This window comes from Pelobates fuscus, chromosome 1 (assembly GCF_036172605.1).
Source record: "Pelobates fuscus isolate aPelFus1 chromosome 1, aPelFus1.pri, whole genome shotgun sequence".
In the NCBI taxonomy this organism is placed as follows: domain Eukaryota; kingdom Metazoa; phylum Chordata; class Amphibia; order Anura; family Pelobatidae; genus Pelobates; species Pelobates fuscus.
In genome coordinates this window covers 26,394,839-26,417,021 of record NC_086317.1, presented here as the reverse complement: position 1 = coordinate 26,417,021, position 22,183 = coordinate 26,394,839, and the positions used below count along the sequence as shown (strand labels likewise).

Here is a 22,183-nt window from a genome sequence, read left to right as displayed (position 1 = left end):
CAATGCCATATAAGAGACAAGGCCATTTCAGTTTCTATAGTTAGAATTTTCGTAGATGGATTTTACGTCCTATGTCTCATTTTAGGGTATTATAGCAGTGTGACTGTTCAAATAACCCTACTAAGGGCTTTCATTTGATAAGGCAGACACTCCAGGGTATCTTTTATGGTGTAATTTGTCACAATTTTTTCACCAATTTATGTCAATGTTTGTGGTGAGTGGAACAAAAATGGCATTTTTACATATATGTTGCATTTTTGCTGAGTATTTCTCACACATGATATGTACCAGTCATTAAAAAAAACAAATTATACTCAGTTACATCTTCTGAGTAAAACAATATGCCCAATGTATGACCTAGACACTAGTTTGTGAAGTTACAGTGCTGTAAAAGAGACGTGACAAGTTCAGGTTTTTAAGTGTGAATTTTCATGGAGGGTTTTGATGCATCCGTGTCCCACTTTGGAGCACTTGAGCAGGCTACATATTACAACTACACCACAAAGACATCCCAGGGTATTACAAAAGGCATATTTTGAATCTTAGCGTGGGATCATTTTTTTTCTCTAGTTTGTTCCAGGTGTAGTGAGAATAAGCATTTTTTTTATGCCTTTTTGACACAAAAAGTGAGTTTGCACAGTATATTTTGCAAACCTTATGTGTGCTACGACTGTATAATACTTCATATGTTGCTCAGCTATGTCGTCTGAGTACAGCAATACCGTATGTACCTTTGCCAGGTATATGTGGACATTGAAGGGGCACATTTGAAACACAGCCATTCCAGGTTTTTTCAAACTTTGAATTTTTACGCTGTGTCCATGTTCCATTTTGGAGTAGTTTAGCTGGTTGGTTATTCAAACTTCCCCACAAACACATACTATTTATTAAAGAATACAGCCTGGTGTAATTCAAAAGGCATATTTTGAACCTTAGCGTGTGATCATTTTTTTTTCAAGTTTGTTCCAGGTGTAGTGGTAATGAGCATTTTTTAATGTATTTTTAAACTTTTTAAAACTTATTTTACTTTTTAAAACTTATTAAACTTTTTTTACTTATTCAATTTTTAAATTTTTTTAAAACTTTCTTAACTTTTTTACACTTTTAAAAAATGTTATGAACTTTTTTTTTCCGTTATCCCCTAACTAGCAGTAAGCAGCACTAACAGTAAATTCCCCAAGTTCCCATAACTCCCACCCACCCCAGCTAGCAAAATATATCATTTTAAAATATTTAAATTAATTAATTAAATAAATTGATCCTCTGAGGGTTAAAAAATAAATAAAAGTTTATCCTCAGGGATTAAAAAATCAGATCACAGTACAATACTGTGATCTTTATTTTGATCACTGTAGGTAGTGATCAACTGGAAGGAAAGGGGTTAATTTTTATTTGGACTGGGTAAAGGGGGGTGGGATTTGTTTTACTTTTTTTAAACGTTATTAAAAAATCTTTCAAAAGTTTTAGAATTTATTGTTTTTTAAACTTTTTTTTAACGTTAACTCCTAGCTAGCTTAACACCAAATTCCCCAATTCCACACTAACTTTTTCCCACCCCAGCTAGCTAAATATATAATTTAAAAATATTTACATTAATTAATAAAATAAATTTAACCCCCGAGGGTTAAAAAAAAATAATAGTTGACCCACATGGGGTTAAAAAAAAAAAAAAAACAGATGACAGTAAAATGTAGTCCCTGCCAATGATCACTGTAGTCAGTGATCATTTGGCATGGAAGGAGTTAATTTTATTAAAGCAGGGGAAAGAGGGGGTGGGACTTAACTTTAACTTTAACTTTATTTTATTTTTTTGCAGGGAGAAGATCACTACTGATCCGTCTCCCTGCACTTTACACTGACCGCGGAAGCACAGGGAGGCGGTTAGAAGTCTGACAGCCTGTCAGAGCGATCACAGCTGCAGGGACAGCGCAATCGGGTGCTCCCGGTCTGCCTTGAACACAGAGCAGACTGGAGGAGTGTTAACCCCGCAATCGCTGGGATTGCGGCGATCTGGGGTTAACTTTTGTAAATTACGGAAATTTTCTGTCAAGGGTTATTAACACAAGGACAAGCTTGATGGAAAATTTCCGTCTTTGGTCAGGAAGGGGTTAATGGAATTATTATTTTTTTTAACAAATGTTATGAAATATTTCCTTTGAGCTATTTTCAAATTGTTTATGTACATATTATGCTTTCAACAAATGAAAGATCGTGTTTGAAATAAAGTGTCTTTGCTAAAGGAGCTTAAATAAATCTTTGAAAACCTTGTGATACCTGTCTAGGTGTATTTGCATATTCAGAATTGCATTCTGGCAGAATTGTTAAATGCATCACCTCTTAGTTCAGTTCCTAAGGGAGACTTTTACTAAAACTTGCCTTGGGATATTCAAGGGATGCATCCTAGTTAACGTGAATAAGTAGGATATTTTTTAATCACCTTTAATATCACCACTAGTTTAATTTGGCTTAGATATAAGATATTCCCTGTTGATAACAGATCATTGTATTGAAATAGAAGCTTTATCTGTAGATAATCCATTTTACAAGGTTGATCCACTATAGTAAATTGATTTTTCAGTTACAAAGACATACTTTCAATATTAATGTGCATTATTTGCCTTTAGAAATCGATTTCAGCCATAATGACATGTTAATAAAATATGGTCATGGAGGTTTTCTTCTGATCAATGCATTTCATGAAAAGATTGAACCTGGAGCAATTTATTAATTTTCCCAATCCAATAAACCACTTTAGGGCTGGGGTTAAGCAAAGTCACAAATTGTTGTGGTATCGGACGTGCTGTTGAAAGCGTTGAAGAGATAATTAATGTGCTTTATATTTAGATATTGTTTTGCCCTAACTTCTGTGGATGTAAAAGTAAAAAATAAATATGTTACACTTAGTATGATGATAAAATGCAATATATATATCTGTGTTATGGTAACATGATTTTATGGTACCATGGCCATTTAATTGCTGCTAGGGAATGTCCTTGCTTCATTATTAAACATACACAGTGATTTACAGTGAAGTTATAAATAGATTTTCATGTCAATGAGTGAAATTAGTATTTGATCCCCTATAAATCAGAAAGATTTCTGGCTCCCAGGTGTCTTTTATATAGGTAACGAGCTGAGATTAGGAGCACTCTCTTAAAGGGAGTGCTCCTAATCTCAGCTTGTTACCTGTATAAAAGACACCTGCATTGAAAGCCAGGGCATCGAAAATGGGTCGGGGATGGGTATTCCAGCATGACAATGACGCAAAACACACAGCCAAAAGCAACAAAGGAGTGGCTCAAGAACAAGCATATTAAGGTCATGGAGTGGCCTAGCCAGTTTGCAGACCTTAATCCAATAGAAAATCTATGGATGAAGCTGAAGGTTCGAGTTGCTAAACATCAGCCTCGAAACCTTAAAGGACCACTGTGGCGAAACCAACCTCGCCACTATGAGCTGGAGAAGCCTGGTTGCTCGCCTGCTTCCTTTGGACTATGGACCAGACTTTAAAAAGCTTATTTTACCTGCAGAAAGGCATATTCGTGCCTTTCAGCCGGGGTGTTCGGTAGATTCCAGCTACCGAACAAACTACCGTATGAGGGACCACCTAGGAGCTGGAGTGTGCCGTCATTTAACCGCCCAGGAGCTGCGGTTAACCGCAGCTTAATTGATGACCGCTGGGTGGCCTTTGTTCGTTTGCCGAACACGTGGCAGTGGCCATTTTAACTCCCGAACGGCCAGCGGTGTTCAGCGCTCAAACTATGGAACTGTAAACGGACACTTAATTGCACGAACACCGCTGAGCCGTCCGTCGCCTGGGTCCTAATCGTACAAGGTTAACCGAACACAGGAATTTCTATGTGAATTGTAGTAACCCAGATAGCTATGCCATGGAGCCTATTTGGGTGATTAAAGACTTTGGCTCCATGGCGATTAAACTGTATTCGTGTGGTCTGGGTGCCATTCACCTAATAATGTGCACCCAGACCTGAGCTATCTGGGGATATGTAACATGTCTGTGTTGGGTGAAATAAAAGTGACTTTATATATTTTAAAGCATAATACTGTATTTAGGTCCCCACATGTGTAATGGAGTCTTGTCTTTGTCCTGGGAGATAATTGGATTACTTCTACAATTATCTCCAGGGCAGAAGGGAGGAAGCCATGATGCATTGTGGGAATGTTTACTGCTGTGTGTCTGTAATTGGTTTATGTCTGTCCTTTGTTACAGTCTTCCATTTGGTCCCCTAGGGGAGTGTCCACCAGGTGGGAGACCTGCATAAATACTGGGCAGGTAGCCCTGAGTAAATGAGTTCCTGCTTAACCCTGAAGCTGAAGTGTTGTCTCATTCTTGGGGGGAATTTGACTGTATGCCGACTGCCAGGAGTGTAAGCTGTTCGTATTGCTTTTCCTGTTCGGCTGCTTCCAGGGTTTGTGTGTCTGCTGTTCGAGAGTTGGTGAATCCGTGCAGTTTGGGAGTTCGGGAAATTGGTGCTTATAGTAGCTGCTGGTCTATCTAAAGGGGATTATCGCCTAAACTGGGTTTTATCTCCTTTTGAGCAAAACGGTCGGTTACAACCACTATAGTGCCAGGAAAACAAACTCGTTTTCCTGGCACTATAGGGTCTTTAGGTTCCCCCCACCCTCAGGGTCCCACTCCCGCTGGGCTCAGGGGGGCTGAAGGGGTTAAACACTTATCTTGCTCCAGCACTGGGCTCCCTTGGTGCTGGGGAACTCTCCTCCTCCTCCCGACGTCAGCATAAGAGCCGCACGCGCATTCATACAGTCCATAGGAAAGCATTTCTCAATGCTTTCCTATGGACGTTAGCGTCTTCTCACTGTGATTTTCACAGTGAGAAGCGCAGAAGCCCCTCTAGCGGCTGTCAGTGAGACAGCCAGCCGAGGCTGGATTAACCCTTGTGTAAACATAGCAGTTTCTCTGAAACTGCTATGTTTACAGCTGCAGGGTTAAAAACTGGGGGCCCTGGCACCCAGACCACTTCATTGAGCTGAAGTGGTCTGGTTGCCTATAGTTGTCCTTTAATGACTTGTAGAGGATCTGCAAAGAGGAGTGGGACAAAATCCCTCCTGAGATGTGTGCAAATCTCGTGGCCAACTACAAGAAACATTTGACCTCTGTGCTTGCCAACAAGGGTTTTGCCACAAAGGACTAAATCGAAGGGGTCAAATACTTATTTCACTCATTGACATGCAAATCAGTGTATAACTTTTTTGTAATGCGTTTTTCTGGATTTTTTTTTTTCTTATTCTGTGTCAGTGGGCAAACGTTCAAAATCAGCAGGGGATTAAATACTTTTTCCCTCACTGTAATCACTGGCAGTTACTCGTTACAGCCTAAGAAACTAGTTTTGTCAGATGTATTCTATAAAAGGTACCATGGTCTAGGCCCACCTTTATTTATATGCCAAAAATGTAGTCACGTTGTTTTGCCTCTCAAATCCTCCCTTTCATGGAGACGGACTGAATTAATGCCATTAATGTATTCCCTTCCCTGACTGTTATATGACCTTAGAGTACATGAGGAAACTACAATTTCTATCTTATCTGCTCCTTACCCACAATTCCATTATCCCTGGACTAGCCAACTGTGCTGTATGTTGTCTATCAATACAAATAATACTACACATGTGATCTCAGCTCCAGTGCAGAATGGGATTTTAAAACCATTGAAGTATTTTGCTAGTCACGTAAAACCATTATATTTTTTTTAAACCTAAATACAAAAATGAGTCAAGTTGAAAGAGAAAATCAATTGGACAACTTTTCCATTTCTTAATTGTTTTAAATTGAGATTTCAGTAAAACACAAAGCATTGTTTAGCGAATGAACCTGATGACACCCTGAGTTGGTGCTTTGTATTTTGTTCTTGCCTTCAGCATTATACAACTGTGATCTTGGGAAACTGTCTATTGTTCAAAATGGTCTAAAACGACAGTATTTTGTTTTAATTCAAAAACTCAGCCTGCCAACCCTGTATTATAATCTCTTAGCCATAAATGGATCAAAATAGCAAAAGGACTTAAAGAGCCAAAACATAGGACAGGGACCCATGCAAAGGACATGTTTACATAAAGAAGGCCCCCCTACTATGCAAATCAAGGCTATCGTATTTCATAACATCGTTTATCATTTTATAATTTTGTCTGAAAAACAAGTACAGCATTTTATTTTATTTTTACAAATGCTTTCGATGTAACAAGTGAATTGGTGGGAATTCAAAGTGAATTCAAAATGGATTTCAACTTTTAGGCCAAACAGCTAAGCCCAAAAAATAACAGACTTTGGAATCATAGCTTTTTTTTTGCCTTAAAATGCACTTATTAGGTGCATGCATTATTTATTATATATGATGATTACAATTAATTACCACTTATTAACTTAGATTTTTTTCCTGATTATATATATTATATACATAGTCCTATCTTAATAGATATTGCATTCTTAAATCTCATTAATACACTCACAATGAGATTATGCTATTTTAATTCGTTTTTTTTTATTTTATACCTTATGGAAACATTTAATAACTATGAAGCATTCAAGTAGATTTTTTTTTTTTTTCAAGTATCAAGTAGATATGAAGCATTCAAGAAAACGTTAAAGCACCATAACCACTACAGCCCACTGTACTAGTTATGGTGCCTGGAGTTCCCTGGCTATGTCTCACTGCAGGATGTCAAACTGCTTAAGCACAGTGTGACATCTTAGCTGGGCCCCTCTAGGTACTTGCGACTGTATTTCTTGCATCCCATCTTCTCTGGAGAATCTAGATTGCTGTCTGGAACAGAGCAGGGAAATGTAGGAGCACACCAACTGGTGAGAGTATAAGAATAGTCCTTTACTGGCAGAAACATCTGTCTACTCCGGGCTAATCATGGCACTGAATTGGCACCCCTGCAGCAGGCTGTAGAAGTTATGGTGATTTCTGCAATAGGTTGCATGTGTAGAGTCATTAAAGAAAAACAGGTTATTCATGAGAGATTCATGTTACTGCTATGCCTTGTGTTATTATAGTGCATGATAGTGCAGTGTATCAAGCACGGTATGAGACCTAGCTTTACAAAATATAATAATTTGATGTTGTTGGCAATTCAGCAACATTATTTTAATGCTGCAACATACAGCAACGTTTGTAAACTCCTGCTAAACAATTCTTATAAAAAGTGCTTCTGGTTATGTGTTCACTTAGTAACATATAGTGTGACAATTTCTTACCCATAAAAAAGTTTAAAACTCTTTATATAACTCTTAATTTTTTTTTATCTCCTCATATGTCTGTTTTATTTCCTAGATGGAAGCACAGAAAGCACAGGACAAACCACAGCGTCAACCACAGATCAAACCACAGAGTCAACCGCAGATACAACAACACAGCCAACTGCAGATACAACCACACAGCCAACCAAAGATACAACTGCAGATACAAACACACAGCCAACTGTAGATACAACCCCACAGCCAACCAAAGATACAACTGCTGATACAACTACACAGCCAACCAAAGATACAACTGCAGATACAACCACACAGCCAAATGTAGATACAACCACACAGCCAACCAAAGATACAACTGCTGATACAACTACACAGCCAACCAAAGATACAACTGCAGATACAACCACACAGCCAAATGTAGATACAACCACACAGCCAACCAAAGATACAACTGCTGATACAACCCCACAGCCAACCAAAGATACAACTGCTGATACAACCCCACAGCCAACCAAAGATACAACTGCAGATACAACTCCACAGCCAACCAAAGATACAACTGCAGATACAACCCCACAGCCAACTGTAGATACAAGCACACAGCCAACTGTAGATACAACCACACAGCCAACCAAAGATACAACTGCAGCTACAGACACACAGCCAACTGTAGATACAACCCCACAGCCAACCATAGATACAACTGCAGATATAACCACACAGCCAACTGTAGATACAACCCCACAGCCAACCATAGATACAACTGCAGATATAACCACACAGCCAACTGTAGATACAAGCACACAGCCAACTAAAGATATAACTGCAGATATAACCACACATCCAAATGTAGATACAACCACACAGTCAACCAAAGATACAACTGCAGATACAAGCACACAGCCGACCAAAGATACAACTGCAGATACAACCACACAGCCAAATGTAGATACAACCACACAGCCAACTAAAGATATAACTGAAGAAACAACCACACAGCCAAACAAAGATACAACTGCAGGTACAAGCACACAGATGACCAAAGATACAACTGCAGATATAACCACACAGCCAACTGTAGATACAAGCACACAGCCAACTAAAGATATAACTGCAGATATAACCACACATCCAAATGTAGATACAACCACGCAGCCAACCAAAGATACAACTGCAGATACAAACACACAGCCAACCAAAGATACAACTGCAGATACAACCACACAGCCAAATGTAGATACAACCACACAGCCAACCAAAGATACAACTGCAGATAAAACCACACAGCCAAATGTAGATACAACCACGCAGCCAACCAAAGATACAATTGCAGATATAACCACACAGCCAACTGTAGATACAAACACACAGCCAACCAAAGATACAACCACACAGCCAACCAAAGATACAACTGCAGATACAACCACACAGCCAAATGTAGATACAACCACACAGTCAACCAAAGATACAACTGCAGACACAACCACACAGCCAAACAAAGATACAACTGCAGATACACGCACACAGAAAAACAAAGATAACACTACAGATACAACGACACAGCCAAATGTAGATACAACCACACAGCCAACCAAAGATACAACTGCTGATACAACTACACAGCCAACCAAAGATACAACTGCAGATACAACCACACAGCCAAATGTAGATACAACCACACAGCCAACCAAAGATACAACTGCTGATACAACCCCACAGCCAACCAAAGATACAACTGCTGATACAACCCCACAGCCAACCAAAGATACAACTGCAGATACAACTCCACAGCCAACCAAAGATACAACTGCAGATACAACCCCACAGCCAACTGTAGATACAAGCACACAGCCAACTGTAGATACAACCACACAGCCAACCAAAGATACAACTGCTGATACAACCCCACAGCCAACCAAAGATACAACTGCTGATACAACCCCACAGCCAACCAAAGATACAACTGCAGATACAACTCCACAGCCAACCAAAGATACAACTGCAGATACAACCCCAGAGCCAACTGTAGATACAAGCACACAGCCAACTGTAGATACAACCACACAGCCAACCAAAGATACAACTGCAGCTACAGACACACAGCCAACTGTAGATACAACCCCAAAGCCAACCATAGATACAACTGCAGATACAAGCACACAGCCGACCAAAGATACAACTGCAGATACAACCACACAGCCAAATGTAGATACAACCACACAGCCAACTAAAGATATAACTGAAGAAACAACCACACAGCCAAACAAAGATACAACTGCAGGTACAAGCACACAGATGACCAAAGATACAACTGCAGATACAACCACACAGCCAAATGTAGATACAACCACGCAGCCAACCAAAGATACAACTGCAGATACAAACACACAGCCAACCAAAGATACAACTGCAGATACAACCACACAGCCAAATGTAGATACAACCACGCAGCCAACCAAAGATACAATTGCAGATACAACCACACAGCCAACTGTAGATACAACCACACAGCCAACTGTAGATACAACCACACAGCCAACCAAAGATACAACTGCAGATACAACCACACAGCCAAATGTAGATACAACCACACAGTCAACCAAAGATACAACTGCAGACACAACCACACAGCCAAACAAAGATACAACTGCAGATACACGCACACAGAAAAACAAAGATAACACTACAGATACAACGACACAGCCAAATGTAGATACAACTACACAGCCAACCAAAGATACAACTGCAGATACAACCACACAGCCAAATGTAGATACAACCACACAGCCAACCAAAGATACAACTGCAGATACAAACACACAGCCAACTGTAGATACAACCCCACAGCCAACCAAAGATACAACTGCAGACACAACCACACAGCCAAATGTAGATACAACCACACAGCCAACCAAAGATACAACTGCTGATACAACTACACAGCCAACCAAAGATACAACTGCAGATACAACCACACAGCCAAATGTAGATACAACCACACAGCCAACCAAAGATACAACTGCTGATACAACTACACAGCCAACCAAAGATACAACTGCAGATACAACCACACAGCCAAATGTAGATACAACCACGCAGCCAACCAAAGATACAACTGCAGATACAAACACACAGCCAACTGTAGATACAACCCCACAGCCAACCAGAGATACAACTGCAGACATAACAACACAGCCAACTGTAGATACAACCACACAGCCAATTAAAGATATAACTGCAGATACAACCACACAGCCAAATGTAGATACAACCACGCAGCCAACCAAAGATACAACTGCAGATACAAACACACAGCCAACCACAGATACAACTGCAGATACAACCACACAGCCAACCAAAGATACAACCACACAGCCAAATGTAGATACAACCACGCAGCCAACCAAAGATACAACTGTAGATACAACCCAACAGCCAACCAAAGATACAATTGCAGATATAACCACACAGCCAACTGTAGATACAACCACACAGCCAACCAAAGATACAACCACACAGCCAACCAAAGATACAACTGCAGATACAACCACACAGCCAAATGTAGATACAACCACACAGTCAACCAAAGATACAATTGCAGACACAACCACACAGCCAAACAAAGATACAACTGCAGATACACGCACACAGATAAACAAAGATACAACGACACAGCCAAATGTAGATACAACGACACAGCCAACCAAAGATACAACTGCAGATACAACCACACAGCCAAATGTTGATACAACCATGCAGCCAACCAAAGATACAACTGCAGATACAAACACACAGCCAACTGTAGATACAACCCCACAGCCAACCAGAGATACAACTGCAGACATAACAACACAGCCAACTGTAGATACAACCACACAGCCAATTAAAGATATAACTGCAGATACAACCACACAGCCAAATGTAGATACAACCACACAGCCAATTAAAGATATAACTGCAGATACAACCACACAGCCAACTGTAGATACAACCACACAGTCAACCAAAGATACAACTGCAGATACAACCACACAGCCAACTGTAGATTCAACCACACAGCCAACCAAAGACACAGCCACAGATACAACCACAGAGCCAACTGCAGATGCAAGCACACAGCCAACCAAAGATACAACCACACAGCCGACAAAATATACAACTGCAGATACAACCACAAAGCCAACTGTAGATACAACAATACAGCCAACCAAAGATACAACTGCAGATACAACCACACAGCCAACTTCAGATACAACCACACAGCCAACCAAAGATACAACCACACAGCCAATAAAAGATACAACTGCAGATACAACCACAAAGACAACTGTAGATACAACAATACAGCCAACCGAAGATACAACCACAGTGCCAACTGCAGATACAACCACAGTGCCAACTGCAGATACAACCACACAGCCAACTGCAGATACAACCACACAGCCAACTGCAGATACAACCACACAGCCAACTGCAGATACAACCACACAGCCAACTGTAGATACAACCACACAGCCAACCAAAGATACAAATACAGATACAAGCACACAGCCAACTGTAGAAATAACCACCCAGCAAACTGTCAAAACAACTACACAGCCAACCAAAGATACAACAGCAGATACAACCACAGAGCCAACTGCAGATACAACCACACAGCCAACTGTAGATACAACCACACAGCCAACCAAAGATACAAATGCAGATACAAGCACACAGCCAACTGTAGAAATAACCACCCAGCAAACTGTCGAAACAACTACACAGCCAACCAAAGATACAACAGCAGATACAACTGCAGATACAACCACACAGCCAACTGTAGATACAACCACACAGCCAACCAAAGATACAAATGCAGATACAAGCACACAGCCAACTGTAGAAATAACCACCCAGCAAACTGTTGAAACAACTACACAGCCAACCAAAGATATAACTGCAGATACGACCACACAGCCAACTGCAGATACAACCACACAGCCAACTGTAGATACAACCACACAGCCAACTGTAGATACAACCACACAGCCTAGCAAAGATACAACTGCAGATACAAGCACACAGGCAACTGTAGATACAGCCACACAGCCAACTACAGAGCCAACTGCAGATACAACCACACTTCCAACCAAAGATACAACTGCAGGTACAACCACACAGCCAACCAAAGATACAACTGCAGGTACAACCACACAGCCAACCAAAGATACAACTGTAGATACAACCACACAGCCGACCAAAGATACAACTACACAGCCAACCAAAGATACAACCACAGATACAATTACAGAGCAAACTGCATATGCAATCACACAGCCGACCAAAGATGCAATTGCAGATACAACCACACAGTCGACCAAAGATACTACTGTAGATTTAACCACACAACCAACTGTAGATACAACCACACAGTCGACTAAATATACAACTGCAGATACAACCACACAGCCATCCAAAGATACAATTGCAGATACAACCACACAGCCAACTCTAGATACAACCACACAGCCGACCAAAGATACAACTGCAGATACAACCACACAGCCAACTGGAGATACAAGTACACAGCCAACCAAAGACACAACCACAGATACAACCACAGAGCCAACTGCAGATACAACAACACTGCCAACCAAAGATACAACTGCAGATTCAACAACACAACCAACTGTAGATACAACCCCACAGCCAACCAAAGAGACATCTGCAGATGCAAGCACACAGCCGACCATAGATACAACTGCAAATACAACCACACAGCCAACTGTAATTACAACAACACTGCCGACCAAAGATACAACTGCACATAAAACCACACAGCCAACTGTAGATACAACCACACAGCCAACCAAAGATACAACTGCAGATTCAACCACACAGCCAACTGTCGATACAACCACACAGCCAAGCAAAGATGCAACCGCAGATACAATTAGAGAGCAAACTGCATATACAACCACACAGCCAACCAAAGATGCAATTGCAGATACAACCACACTGCCGTCCAAATATACAACTGCAGATACAACCACACAGTTGACCAAAGATACTACTGCAGATTCAACCACACAACCAACTGTAGATACAACCCCACAGCCAACCAAAGATACATCTGCAGATACAACCACACTGCTGTCCAACGATACATCTGCAGATACAACCACACAGTCAACCAAAGATACATCTGCAGATACAACCACACAGCCAACTGTAGATACAACCCCACAGCCAACCAAAGATACAACTGTAGATACAACCACACAGCCAACTGCAGATACAACCACACAGCCAACTGCAGATACAACCACACAGCCAACCAAAGATATAACTGCAGACACAACCACACAGCCAAATGTAGATACGACCACACAGCCAACCAAAGATACGACCACACAGCCAACAAAAGATACAACCACACAGCCAACCAAAGATACAACCACACAGCCAACCAAAGATATAACCACAGATAAAACCACACAGCCAACCAAAGACATCTTGGAATCCTCCATAGCAAACATAACTTACATAACATCTGGAATAAATTCTACAGAGTCCACCTCTACTATGTCCTCCCCAATAAGTGATCAAGAAAATACTACAGTATCCTTGCAAACCTCTACACCAAGCATTTCCACCAAATCAAGCTCTGAAGCAAATACAACTGTGCCTGTCTTAGAAACATCTACACCAGTCATGTCTTCCACAACAGGGTCTACAACAAATAATATTTCAGAAACATCTACACTAAACTCATCCATGACAATGACTTCTATACAGTTAATGTCGAGCAATACATCGTTTGAAACCAATGAAACAATGTCCACCTCAGAAACTACTACAGCCATCAAAACAGAATCTCAGCCAGATAACACAACAACCAAAGTGCCAGTCACAGTGTCTCTCTCAGAAACTTCTTCCTCAAGCTTCCCCTCCAAAACAAGCCCTGAAGCAAATGCATCAGTGTCCATCTCAGTAACTACTACAGCAAGCATGGTCACCAAAACAGAATCGCAAACATATACCACCAAGCCAGTTGCACAAAACATAACATCAACCACAATGCCAGTCATATCAACTACTTCAACAACAGTCAGTACATCTAAAACCTCCATCACACAGCTAACAACACCTTCAGTGTGTGGTATGTTAATAATTATCAGAATATATTGTTCCATTAATTCTAAAGAACTGTTTTTGATGTACTAACTGTACTAATTGTATGTTTTCTGTCTTAGATGGAGTAACTGTCACTATCCAGCTAAATGAAGTTACCAGTGATCAGATTACACTAGTAGTCATCGCTCAGGGAGGGTTCAATGGAGCTCTGTACAGTGTAACCTTGTCAAATGGCACTGTCCTGTTATCATCGACACAAACACAAGCCAGTTCTCTGGTGACGTTTTCGAGCCTTGAACCTTCCTTCCAGTATCAGCTGTCTGTACGACAGTTATCTTGCCCGCAGAATAACATTTATAACAGCAGTGTCTGGACAGGTAAGATGTTTGTAACTTCCATCTCAATATCATTTTTTCTTTCTTTTCCTTTTTGGTACTTCTTAAAATACATGTAATAGTGAGTATATATAAATATTAGTCTTGGGACACAAATAAATAAGATAAACATATTTTTTTTTCACATATGCATGTATTTATTTTCAAATTTTAAGTAAAAATAGCCGAGTTACAAAAAAAATAAAATAAAAAAAACTATGCCTGCTAGAATAGTTCTGTGATATACTAATCTACTTTACACAACACATTATTGTTTGTTTATTGTGGATGGCTTCTGTGATACACTCCTAAACACTGCACATTATTGTAAGTTTTATAGTTGTGGAGCTCTGTGATACACTCCTAAACAGTGTGCATTATTGTCGTTTTTATAATTGTGTGAATTAAATATAGTAATAACCAGCATGTATGTGTGTATTACAGAGCTGCATAACAATATCATTATATACTTTACACTGCTTTAGCCAGCATATTATATTAATTTGTATTTGTTTTATACTCTGAATGATCTAGTAGCTATCAATTGGTTACAGGGACTATTCTAAATTTCTTGCATTACAAGCTATGGCCCTTAAAGCAATATTATTTTTGAATATTTAAAATGTTGAGAGGTAGGGGATTAACTGGTTTCATTTGCTTAGTAAATAAGTAATCGACCTTTTTTTGAAGACGGGGAATGGGCTGTAGGTTACTTTCACAGCAGTGAGACAAACAGAGGCTGTTCTTTAATCTGGGAAGATTAAATTGGCGTTCTGACATCTACGTATGTCTGCCGCTGGTTGTTTCTACTTGTTTAAGTTATATACATTTTGCCAATGGCTTGCTCACAGGTTTATGTTGGATTTGATTGTGAGTGGTCTAGGGAAGGATATTTTACAAAAAAACTACAATACAACACTTTGCAAGGTAATCTTAACTATTCGGAAAACTACAAATATCATACTGTGACCTGTAATATTTAAATCTGATATCTGATTTATTGCCTTCCTGACTCCCAAAATTACAGAGACACCCTTAAGAGCAATCTTTTAAAAGTGGACATTCTACGTTATTATATAAGGGGTCTTGTATCTGTATAGGATGATTTTTGGTGAATTAATTTATTATTATTATTATGATGATTATTATTATTAATTATTATTCTTTTACTATAGTACATTTAGACGGGGTTGGAGAAATGCAGTAATTAATACATATTCGTTACAATACCTTCTATAAAATCAGAATTGAGTGTGGTTTAAAATAAATGTTATATCTTTATGGATACACATTTTATTCCTATGCATTTTCTGCATTATATACAACATACCACAAAGAAAATAATAATAATAATAATAATAATAATAATAATAATAATAAAAGCAGAATATTTTCTAATTGTAGATTGTTAATTTTATTTAAAAAAAAAAAACAAAACATGAAAACATAGGTATACAATCATAAATTGGACCTTTTTGGGAAGCTGAACTAATGCTAAATGTGAAAGTATAATGTATATTTTTCAAATAGTTATAAAATAATATTTATCAAATGTTAACCAATTACACTTGGAAAATGACACTATAATTATACATATCAGCTATGAAGAAAGGTTAACTAATTTAAACCTATTTAGTTTAGAAAAACGTCGCCTGAGAGGGGATATGATAACATTATACAAATATATTCGGGGCCAATACAAACCATTGTGTGGAAATCTATTCACAAACCGGACTTTACATAGGACACGAGGCCATGCGTTTAGACTGGAAGAAAGAAGATTTCGTCTAAGGCAAAGGAAAGGTTTTTTTACTGTAAGAACAATCAGGATGTGGAATTCTCTGCCTGAAGAAGTGGTTTTATCAGAGTCCATACAGATGTTCAAACAGCTACTAGATGCATACTTGCAAAGACAGAATATTCAAGGATATAATCTTTCAATGTAGGGTAATAACTGCTTGATTCAAGGATAAATCTGACTGCCATTCTGGGGTCAAGAAGGAATTTTTTGTCCTAGCTTGTTGCAAAATTGTGCTTCAAACTGGGTTTTTTTTTTTTTTTTGCCTTTTGGATCAACAGCAAAAAACAGGTGTGAGGAAGGCTGAACTTGATGGACGCAAGTCTCTTTTCAGCTATCTAACTATATTTAGAATTTTGTACAGCAGCACAGAAACCAATATAAGGGTTTGAAATCACATAGAAGCCAAGGGGGTTAATGGTGGTTTTACAATCCACTCATTCTGAGTGCAGTGAAGTCTAACCATAAGCACACCCTAATCCTAAGGATAAGATTTAAAGCTGCAAAGTTCTGATCTTGCAAACTCAGCCCCATTAGAGTGTCATTTAACAATATTCCACCGTTTAAGCACATAGCACTGAGTGTCACGGAAAATGCTGCTTATGTTTACAAAACTTCCTAGTGACACTGAGTAATCATTGTGACGAGGGCATTTCCTAGAGTCAAACAAGCAATGGAAAGTTCCAATGAGCGTGTGAAACACACAAAGTATCACTGATGGTATATCTGCGCAGGTTGAATAAACCAGGAAAGTTACCTGCTTAGCCTAATCTATCAACAAATAAGTAACAGTTAATTTTTAAATAAATAAAACACGCAGCTTTACTCTTTGGAGAGACTTCGGAACGCTCCCTAAAGAGCCTGAAATAGCAGCTTCCCCATCTTAAAATAGCAAGCTACAAATGCTTTCCATTACTGCTAACAAAATGCTCTGAGAGGCCAAATAATCATGTTTACAGAATTCTGGTACAACATAACCGCAGAAAGGTTATTACATTCCAACATTGCCAAAAAAGTGACCACAGGATAGGATTTGTTTGCTCGTTAATGAGAAGCTGAGACATTGAACAAATTGGTTCAGAAGCAAACCTTTTTAGAACATGAACTGTTTAAGGAACTGACTTAAAAAAACCACTCCCAAGTACCATAACCACTACAACTCACTGTATGGTTATGGTGCCAGGAGTGTTCTGCTGCCGCCCGGAAGTAATTTGTCAAAATGTTAGAATACATTCTGGCAACTTATTTGGTTCTGCAACCCTGGCAACTTATTTGGTTCCATGCCCATGTTGGCCAGTTGTGTTTATGGTGCTTGGAGGGTTCAGTTAAAATTCACACATTTACAGTTTGTCAATGTTGACATATACTCTGCTTCACTTTTCACATATTCCCTGCAGATGAGAATTTCACTACCTATGGTACAGACGCACAGTGCTTTCATTTAATTACTGAAGTTATTAGTATGCAAGGAAACAGAGATACTTTGTTAAAGAATTATAAACACTTTACCTCCTAATTCTATATACTAACACCACCAATAGACTTCTACTACCCCAGCACAACATACGCCTAAGTTTGTTTTGGCAAACTGTGGTGATCCTGAACCAGTAAGACAACCAATTTCTCTGTTAGTGCTCTGTTTAGCCTCGCTGCCTTGTGCAGAGAGACAGATCATTATGTAAATGTCAGTAGTGCAGAGAACAGCATCTGGGTGAGAGGGAGGTAGGGAGGGCTTTGGGAGCATAATAATGCAGCCAACATTGATAGTAAGATTCCTGTTTTGTTGTTTTTTGCCTGGCAACTATATTTATTTTATGTGACATTAAAGACCAAATACAGGTATATTCATGACCAGTGGGTGCGCTATTACCCCTAGAGTAAATCATAAAAGTCCATGCACCTCAGCTTAACAAAGGAATTAGAGAGTTAAATCCCAAAGCCAACGTTATCGATATTCAATTACAGTCTAATAAAATAATATATGGTTATATGGGACTTGTAAAATGGAGGTATACGATGATATTTAATGATAATAAAACTACCATTCTAAGTCTTATGTGTTTCTTGTTTCTACAGCTGGAAAAATATTTGCTGCACAAATTAGGATAACAAATGAAATTTTCCAACCAGATTTTGAAAACACAAGTAGTCAGGCGTATAAAAATTTCACTGACACCTTTACACAACAGGTGAGTGTGTTCAGTAGCAATATCAAATTAGGCAATTGTTTTAAATTAATTATTTTGCACAAATAAATTATTATTACATTGGTTTCATTAGACATGTTTTAATATCATTATATTATTCTTGCGTTGTTGAGTTTACTTAGATTTTTTTGGGGGGGAAAAAACTTTGCAGTCAAGGGAAAATACAGTCAAAATTTAGAGAAGCGGGGTAAGTGGTGGGAGTTAGTATTGACACAAAGGCCAATAATGTGACTACAATAAATAACTTTATGGAAACTACATATGATATTTAGAAATCTTCTTAATAATTTCAGTCTGTTTAATATCCAAGATGCCTAGTGGTCACATGTGGTAACTGCATGGTGGAGAGAAAATGATAAATATGTAACTGCGTGAAAAAAGAAAAAAACACAACAAAAACATAGCTTGACTAAAGAACAAACTCTCCATATTCCAGCATTTAGTAACAGAATATACAGAAGTGCTTTTTAATCAATGTGTTAGTTTTTAAATTTGTAATTATGCTTTGCAGTTAATAACAAATCTGGATGACAATAGTAGAGGATTGATTAATTCTGGGAAAATGCGTATCCACATCACCAGCATTGTACAAGGAAGCGTCGTTGTAAACTTTGACATCATCACAAATACAGCCAACAACTTTACAGTGCAGAATGTCTCCACCATTATTAAAGAAGCATTAAATAAAAGCGTAACTCTTGAAATATCGACATATAACTTTAAAGGTATAAGTTTTATGCTGCAATTTGTTTTGCATAATGTTTTTATACTAAACATTCTGTCTTAAAATGTCTACTACTGTAAATCCCCATTATTATAAGTTTGGCCACATTTTGTGATCTTTGACGTTGATTTAGTGAATGAGTGAGTGCACTGGATCTCTGTATGTATGTATATGTGTGTGTGTGTGTTTAATATGTATATATAATCATATGGTATGGGTACTCACACGTCTTTTTGTAAAAAAATATTAAAGTATTTCTTCTATATTGACCTGCAAGATTGTGACCATTTTGGACCTCACTTGATCCTTTCTCAAGTCCTTTCTTGATAAATGAATTAGTAAATTAATTTCTTAATAAATTTATGCCAATGACCTAGATTGAAAAAGAAAGATCCACAGACTTCATGGAAGCAACAAATCCGCTACACTGTTAACATAGAATGTGACGGCAGATAAGAACCATTCGGCCCATCTAGTCTGCTCAATTTTCTAAATACTTTCATTAGTCCCTGGCCTTATCTTATAGTTAGGATAGCCTTATGCCTATCCCACGCATGCTTAAACTCCTTTACTGTGTTAACCTCTACCACTTCAGCTGGAAGGCTATTCCATGCATCCACTACCCTCTCAGTAAAGTAATACTTCCTGATATTATTTTTAAACCTTTGCCCCTCTAATTTAAGACTATGTCCTCTTGTTGTGGTAGTTTTTCTTCTTTTAAATATAACCTCCTCCTTTACTGTGTTGATTCTTTTTATGTATTTAAATGTTTCTATCACATCGCCCCTGGCTCGTCTTTCCTCCAGGCTTTAGCCCCTTAAGGACCAAACTTCTGGAATAAAAGGGAATCATGACATGTCATAGAATTTAGTTACACTCCAGACCCCTAAAGCACTTTTGCTTTCTGATTTTTTCTCAATTTGCACAAAAGAGCTGATGTCAATAGATATTGGCACTCTTATAAAATAACCTTGTTACACTCCCCCCTCCCCCTCCCTGGCTGTTACTTCCTGATTTATACATATATAAAACCTTTTTGTACGTATGACATAAAACTTTGGTTACTTTTTCTTTAGTTTACAAATATTTATAGTGTTGGATTTCATTTCCTACAAGTCCTTACTTTTTTTTTTCTACAGTATCAAACAGTTGTGCTACCGGACAAAATGATTGCTCGCAATCTGCCACATGCACGGCCACCGATGGCTCATATACTTGTCAGTGTTTCTCAGGATATAACGATACCAGCCCCAGTGTCCCTGGAAGAATGTGTGAAGGTAAGTGGAATCTTTGGAACCGATTGATATAATGTTAAGATTTAAGATGTGCACCTCAAACAACCAAAACCAAACAAGGTAGCTATGACAAACATGTTGGTGGGAAAAAAATTATCAAAATATCTAAATACAATTCTACAGAAGAAAAGTGAGTCACTTTTGCTGCGTGGCAACAGTTGGTGTTTCTGTTAATTCTAAACATTTTTCTAGGTGTTCAAATATCAATAAATAGCTTCTTTACACACAACACTCTATAGCAAGATATGTGAAGCAAGTTTATTAACTCAATACAAGATACAGAGAAGACTGCGTCTTAACAATGTAGAACCATCTCGTTATGGGTGAAATATCTGCCACATATAATGGCGTTTATATCACAGCGCTCCACGTTTACGGTAAATCTTTTACTGAATTCTACATTCTATTTTTCCAGATATCGATGAATGTGCATCTAATACTACTAATACCTGCTCACCTTTGGCAACGTGTAACAACACCCCGGGAAGCTATGTATGTCAGTGCATCCCAGGAACGGTGGATAATAATACAACCAATCCTGGTAGACAATGCACAGGTAAGTACCGCCTAGGACATGTGTACATGCATTTAAACAATATGGAACATTATCTCAATCATGTGTACTTCAATGCACGATACAAAGAATACTGTGCGTTAACTATATAGCATGCCTGCAAGGGGAAACTTGCTCTGCCCTCCCACCTCCAGCCTCGCTCCATGGCTGATATCATTTTTTTTCCCTTTGTCACCGGTTCTGACCCAGTGAAATGGTCCAATTAAAGACTTTTCTACGAGAAGCCTTTGATTGGACCGCACTAGTCCCTTGCTGGTGTTGGAAGAGGCTTGGAAGGCGGAGCTGGGAGCTTTGCCCGGAGCTGGATTTGAGGTAAGTTGAAAACCTTTTTTTCAGCTTTTATTGCTAAATGTAGTGGGAGACCTAATAAATTGTGCCCTATAAGTCGTATTTGCTTAAACAGAACACATATATTAAAAAGGGCTACTGTAAAACTTTAAGACTTTTAGAAAAAAATATGCATTCATTTATTTATTTTTTATCTTCATATATACATAAAGGAGTGTACTACTAACAACAAAGGTTCACCTTTGGCAACTTGTGCCAACACTCTCGGAAACTATAAATGTCAATTTCAAAATTGATGATCTCAGCCAATCCACTGCTTTCCCATATTAAAGCATTGGGAGGCTAATGCGCACAAGCAGCAAAATGCTGCAGTGCACCAATCAGCATCTCCACATACAGATGTATTGAATCAATGCATCTCTATGGGGAGGTTCAGTGGCTCTATGTAGAGTGTGGAGACGCAGAGCGCCAGTGCTGCACATTATGCAGCACTGACCCAGGAAGAACCACTAGTGGCCGTCTGAGTGACTGAAAACGCAGTTTTACATGAATATGGGACAACATTATG

General features: G+C 38.8%; 1 protein-coding gene across 1 annotated transcript in view; it reads left to right on the top strand.

Annotated features, from left to right (window-relative positions):
• Positions 1–22,183, top strand: part of LOC134600026 (mucin-2-like) — a 389,376-nt gene that overhangs the window by 337,615 nt on the left and 29,578 nt on the right. The window contains exon 17 of the mRNA XM_063445024.1: positions 21,169–21,309. Coding sequence (XP_063301094.1) covers positions 21,169–21,309 — 141 coding nt within the window. The remainder of the gene's footprint in view (positions 1–21,168; positions 21,310–22,183) is intronic.